Consider the following 7,105-nt stretch of genomic DNA (forward strand, 5'->3'; position numbering starts at 1 on the left):
TGGCTAAAAGCAAACTCAAGACAAGTCTCTTTTGCACCAATCTATACTCAGTTATCTTCACATCAATGGATTCTCTAAAACCCTCAAATACTTCCTTAAAGAAACACAAACTGAGGTTTGTTTGTTTACTTCTCCCTTTAAAAATGTGATTTTTATCCAAGATTTTTAGAACCTTTTAATATGTCATGTGTTTGTTAGTATTGTTTGGAACTCATGGGTGAAATTATTTTAGTTTTTGTCTCAATTCAGATATAAATTTCCCATTTTTGAAATAATTTTTTCATATCAAAAGCTGCATAGATTTATTATAGGTCACATTGGTTATAGTTAAAATAACACTTGTCAAATAGTGACAATGTCATTAAAATATGGAGAAAGGGAGTATTATTCTTGATTTACTCACTTCCTTTAAATTATTTGATTTTCATCCAAGATTTTCAAAACCTTTTATTTCAAGTTTTTGTCTTAATTCAGATATAAATTTCCCAATGTCTGGGAGGGTATTATGTAAGCAGACCTTACCTCTACCTTTGTGGGGGTAGAGAGACTATTTCTGGTAGACTCTTGGCTCAAAAGAAATGCAATAAGATATAAATTTCCCATTTTTGAAATAAGATTGATGTATTCGAAAGCTGCATAGAAGTACTACAGGTCCCATTGATTATATTTGAAGATAATACTTCTCAAGTAATAACAATGTCGTAGAAATATGGAGAGAAAGGGAGTATTATTCTTGGGTAATCGAGAAATAGGAATCAAAAATCAAAACTTCGGTTTGATGGAGCTCGTGGAATGCTGTATACATTGTATTCTTGAGCTATTGTTTCTGGTATACTATATGACTTATCTTTGATGAATTGCAATTTGTGATTTAAGTAGGATGGTTGGTTTTCCTTATCTAATCAAAAAAACAAAGGAGGATGGTTGGTTTCATTTAAAGAAGTTGAGTGGCAGATGGTGAAAAGTCTTAGTAGAGATTAAGCTTGTTTTATTGACTCATAGGAAGTAGGGGCGAGGAGATTAATAAGTTACACTATGAGGTTGCTAAAAGGAAATGGTGTTTAGAGGAATGACATGCCTAAACAATGATCTCAAAAGCTAGAGAGCATTTATTCTTTGTTTTCCTCCTATCCGTTATTCCATGGAGAAGAAAATGTTCAAGAAGAAGAGTTTGCCGTTTTGGCTTGAAAAAAAAAATGTGTTTTCATTGATATGGTGTATGATAGTGCTTATAGTCAAAGAAGAAAATTGTTTTCGTTTTATGAAGAAGAAAAAAAGTCCGAGGGTCTTTCGAAAACAGCCTCCCTATCTTCCGAGATAGGGTTAAGGTCTGCGTACACTTTACCCTCCCCAGACCGCACATTGTGGGATTTCACTGGGTATGTTGTTGTTGTTGTAAGAAGAAAAAAAGTAATTAATTGAAAGTTTCTGCAATTATGTTAGTATTACTATGTCCAAGAAACTTCCACTTATCGAATTATATTTTATATCATGTCTGATATTCTGTTCCACGAAGTGAAGAATGTGCTAGGTCACGCTGATCCTGGTTGAGTGTTTACATGTTTTGTTCCTAATGGAAAAGTTTGATTTGTGATGTCACTCTTGAATCTGAAACTTGCCTATATGCGAAGATATTGGTACAGTCATTCATGTCTTTCTGCTCTTTGAATTTTTGATGCAGGGTGATAATTGGAAGTCTTGCTCCCTTAGTTTGGAGGAGTTATACAACAAGTATCTAAACAACAGGTATGTTGAGAAGTAATCACTTAACTAACATAATCTTATCCTGATGATAAATGTTTGTGTTTCATTATTTTTCTCTGTTTTTGGGGTTTGGGCAGTAAATGGTGTGTCAACAAATCAATATTGCATCTGTTGTATGTGGGATGCTGGTCGATGTGTTCCTTTCGCTAAACCTGCTCTGCTTCCTTCTTACTTGACTGTGCAGTAATTTATAGTAATTTTACTTTCCAGTTCCTTCTCTCATGCTACTTGATCTCGTGTCAAATATGCAGTACTGACAATGATACAATATCTAAGGGTCACAAAGAGCCAGGTAATTTATGGTATATTATACTTCATTCGTATTAAACTTGGTTTCTTTCGTGAAGCTAGTATATGTGATGTTACGGGTGTTATTGTATCTTGATTTTATCTAATACAATCTGGTGTGCAGCGCAATGTGAAGATGACACAAATGCTAACGAGATAAGTAGCAATGCTGCTGACTCTCAGGAAACAATTAGTAAGAAAAAAAAGAAAAAGAAAAGTGAAGACAAAATTAGCAATGTTCCAGATGCTTCTACTGCTCAAGAGGTTTTAACAGACGATAAGGTAGCAACCAAATTGAGATGAAAAAATACGAGTGACTAATCTGAAGCATAAGAAGAGCGCTGATGATACTTTTTTTCCATCACAGGCTGATGTGCCCTTGAAGAAGAAGGAGAAGAAAAAGAAGAAAACTGAGGAGAAATCAGAAAGTGTAGTACCTGTAGACAATGGTAATACTGATCTTACTGTGGAAACAACTAAAAAGGATAAAAAGAGAAAGTCCAAGGAAGAGAGTGGAGCTGCTGATTCTAAGGATTCCAAGAAGAGAAAAAGATTAGCTTCTGATGAAAACGAAAATCAGGCAGTTGATGGGGTTGGAACTGAAGAATCAAAGCGCAGAAAGACCGAAGGCTTGGAACAAGAACAAAATGGTGAAGTCGTTGAAGCAAACTCTAATGGTAATCATCACGATGAGTTCAACAATTCTGCTAAGGAGAAATCATCGAGGAAAGAGCTTAATGGATCAGCAGAGGTATGCATGCTTCCTTTTTCTATTACCTTTTTGACCTTGGATTGTCAATGCGCTAAGTCTTAACAACCAAGGTTCCTAATTTGCTATCAATGTTAATGTCATAATACAACTCTTAAACGGTGATGACCTTACCATTTCTCAAAAACCAACTCTTTAAGTTGTGTGTTGTGTGCTAAAGGAAAGATAACTTTAAAGAATTCATAATTTGCAGAATATTCTCATTCTTAAATAACTTTCCGTTGTGCTTGAGTTAATTTCTATCGATGATCTGCTTCACCGATGGGGGAAAAATTGTTATTGTATAGGCATTCATTAATCTTTAGTATACTTCAGCAAGTAAACTTGTGTGAATAGAGTTTTTTGGCCTTGTGTAGACGATTAAGTGGGCGTTATGTTTACTTTTGGTTTATGGACTATATGCTATAGGTTATGGATCATGAGACATCATAATATGATTGGATTAATACAAAAGAAAAGAAAAAAGGACTGGATAGTAAGGGATTGTAATTCAACCGGGTTGTGGAACAGTCTGAAGAAGGATGAGGCTATAGTTAACAATTTATGCGTCTTAGTTACTATAGTTGGAGAGTCGAAGGATGTTTTCTTTGACCATAATTTTTTCAAATACCATCTAAATATTTTGAATTGACTATTGTGACTTATACTCCCTCTGTCCCAAAAAGATTGTCTTACTTTCCTTATTAGTTTGTTCCAAAAAGATTGACACATTTCCATAGTTAGAAATAATTAAACTTTATGAGATGATTCATAGCCACACAAATATTTAAGGCTTGTTTTGGACCACACATTTCAGAAGTCTTCCTTTATTTCTTAAACTCCGTGCCAAGTCAAACTAAGACAAGTTTTTTGGGACGGAGGGAGTAGTACTTTTTGTGCAGCTTCTAAATATGCAAATTTTATTTCAAAAAAATTGAAGATTCTATGTCGAAATTCACGCCGAACATTAGTTAGTTTGACCCTCCCTCTCCTAATCAAGCCACATAAATTGAAACGGGGGAGTATCTGCTTTGAATTTTCCTACTGTATTATTACTTATGTTCTGAAAATGTATTTTGATTGCTTTTGCAGCCAAAAACTGTAAATGCCTTTCAAAGAGTGAAAATTGATCAGGTGGAGTTTAAAGACGATAGGCTTAAAGATAATTCTTATTGGGCAAAGGTATGATCAGATTCTTGTCTTCCATCTATTTTACTCATTATCTTTTTAGTTATGTATCTTTTACCATGCAACTAACTTTTCCGCTGCCCCACGTACAACTGTTGCAGGAGGGTGCAGATATTGGCTATGGTGCAAAAGCACAGGAAGTTTTGGGCCAGGTTAAGGGAAGGTATATATTTCCAAATCCCTTCCATTAGTTTAGTGACTTTGAATTTACTCTTGACGAATATGAATTAATTTATAAGTAAATGTTACCTAGTGGACTGCTCTTTTGGTGTTTGAGGGAAAATTAATTTCTGAAGTCAGTTGTCAAATGGAAGTAGGGAAGAATACTAGATTGCTTGCATTTGTTAAGTTTCTATGCCTTGGAAATTACATTATAGGTATACTCATTAAGTTCCGTTAGCACTAAATATCACTTTGCACTAAAGTTTTTACTTGTTCTCTTCTTCCATCATCCTCTCTGCTCATCTTTCTGTTAAGTATTGCTCCCTCTATCCCAATTTATGTTACGCTCTTTCCTTCCTAGTCAGTTGTCAAAAAAATGACATCTTTCCATATTTAGTAACAATTTAACTTCAAACTTTTCATTTTACCCTTAATAAATGATTTATAGCCACAAAAATTTCTATGGCCTATTTTAGCCCACAAGTTTCAAAAGTCTTCATTTTTCTCTTAAACTCCGTGCCTAGTCTAACACCTTCACATAACAATATAGAGGGAGTAGTTCTTTTCATGGTAGTTAGGTGAGGTGCCAGTGACAGAATTTGTTTTTTCGGGGTGGGGGTTATTGAAGCTATTAATTGCTATTTTCTTTAGCGAGAACACTAAGCATGTTCATGGTCTACAACTCTGCATAGGTTCTACTTTGTTTCGATAGAAAAGCTTAACTATCTATGCTATTTTCAGGGATTTCCGACATGAGAAGACCAAGAAGAAGCGAGGTAGTTACAGAGGAGGGATAATTGACTTGAACTCGCACTCGGTCAAGTTCAACTACTCAGATGAGGAGTAACCTGTTTCAGCCTATTTTCAGGGAAAGCCTCTTTTCTTTTATAAAGAAAAAAGATTTCTTTTTTGCGCTTGTGGGATTTGATTATTTAAGTAGAACGATAAAGATTTCATTAAACTTAAGAAGTTGATCCTATCAAAGATAATCCCACCCTTGAAACGCTGACAAAAGGTCGTCTGCGTCTTCGTTTTCTTGTTTGTTATTTTCGTCAAGTTGTTTTTGAGCTCAGAAACTGTGTCAATTCATGAATTTGTATTTATATTAATCAAACTAGTGTCTTAATCCTCTCAACATGAGAGATTTTTGTTACCTTTATTATTTTTGTCATTTTATTTGTTCTTAGACTTAATCTTCATTATTGAGATCATATAATCGCAATTGATTAAAGCTGAAGGGCCAAGATATGGCATTGTGCCTTTTTAGGTCCAAATAGTTTGTTGTGACCATTGAACCCCATGGGACATGATGTTGTGGCAAAGATGACATGTGGTGTGTATGTATATAAAGATATATTAATTGCAGATCCCTTTTCCACAACAATAATTGTGAAGTTTTAAACATTTTGGATTCTATACCTGCTGATCTTGGTTAAATAACTTGGACAATGAAATAAGTGAACGTATTGCTTAGGGTAGATATAACATGTTGAAAGCTGCAAGTCAACTATAAATATTCCCGAGAGGAGTTTCCCAGGAAAATCTTTAGTTAAAAAAAGTGTCATACAGTGGTGTCATTTTGAATATTCAGTTGACCTTTAATTAAATACAAAATGACCCTTGCCCACACTAGTAGAGACAAAGCCCATTGGCTGGATACAACATTTGAGTTGGTAACTGCCTTATTAATGTGAATGGTATGACTATCCATTATCTAAATCATCTATTCCTCATTCATTTTAAATTAAGTATCTGGAATACTTACAAAACATTAAGCAAGAATCATGCCTTTAGAAATTCGTTAGCTATTCGTTATTACTTCATTGATAATGTTATGCAGATGTGGTTAGTGAAGGCACTAGTTTCCGTGGGTTTTTCTCCATTTTTTTTTACCTTGAAATATGTACTTCAGTCCTTAATTTTTGAAAAATCCTTACAAGTGATACTACAAGAGTGAGATTTTTTTTTAATTCCAATAATGCATAAAACTTAAGCTCTTCATACTAAGCTTCCAATTGGTTGGTACTTGGTAGGAATGTAAAGGAAGTGGATTCTTTCTTTTCATTCAACTCTAGAGTGATTGAAAAACTCTGCTTTTACTTCACTTCTCCTACTATTGTTTTGGTGACTTGGTAGGTATGTAAAGGAAGTGGAAGTGATATCTGCTATTGTTTTGGTGACTTGGTAGGAATGTAAAAGGAAGTGAAGTGATATTCTTTTTTTTTTTTTCCATTCAACTCTAGAGGGATTGAAAAAACTCTACTTTTACTTAACTTCTCCTACTATTGTTTTGGTGACTTGGTAGGTATGTAAAGGAAGTGGAAGTGATATCTGGTATTGTTTTGGTGACTTGGTAGGAATGTAAAGGAAGTGGAAGTGATATTATTCTTTTTTTTCATTCAACTCTAGAGTAGACCTGTTAAACGGTTTGAACCGGACCGGACCGGACCGGTAACGGGTTAACAAACCGGCCGGTTTCCGGTTAAAAAACCGGAATCGGCCACCGGTTCCGGTTTACCGGTTAAACCCGAAACCGAACCTGGTCCGAGTTCTCAAACACGTCCAAAACCTCTTTTTTTTTTTTGTATAGTATATATATATTATAGTATTTATTAGTATATTGTAGGTATATTTATATATGTTATATAAGTTTATAAGTAAAGTTTATATATCGACTTTGTAATTTGTAATGACAAAGATATACGTGTATATATATATATATATATATATATTAAGTTATATGCTTAAGTTATACTACATATACCTAAAATATAGTAAGAATATACTTATATATATCAATATACTTAGGTTATATGACTTATATATATGTATATGTTTAAGTTATATGTATACTATATATAGTTATAAGTTATATATATATATATATATACTTATAACTTATATATTATAACTTAAGTTATTTATAGCTTAATTTTTTTTTTAAATTTATAAATT

The 7,105-nt window shown here is 33.7% G+C and overlaps 1 protein-coding gene across 1 annotated transcript; it reads left to right on the top strand.

Annotated features, from left to right (window-relative positions):
• Nucleotides 1-7: 7 nt before the first annotated feature.
• On the top strand, nt 8-5,309 carry LOC132040905 (uncharacterized; the record flags this gene model as incomplete). Its single annotated transcript, XM_059431593.1, has 8 exons — nt 8-115; nt 1,682-1,746; nt 2,016-2,056; nt 2,177-2,334; nt 2,420-2,803; nt 3,893-3,982; nt 4,090-4,151; nt 4,892-5,309. Coding segments are annotated over 8 exons (1,014 nt in total), but the record flags the coding sequence as incomplete, so codon positions are not given.
• Between the last annotated feature and the right edge of the window lie 1,796 nt (nt 5,310-7,105).

This window comes from Lycium ferocissimum, chromosome 12 (genome assembly GCF_029784015.1).
Source record: "Lycium ferocissimum isolate CSIRO_LF1 chromosome 12, AGI_CSIRO_Lferr_CH_V1, whole genome shotgun sequence".
In the NCBI taxonomy this organism is placed as follows: Eukaryota; Viridiplantae; Streptophyta; class Magnoliopsida; order Solanales; family Solanaceae; genus Lycium; species Lycium ferocissimum.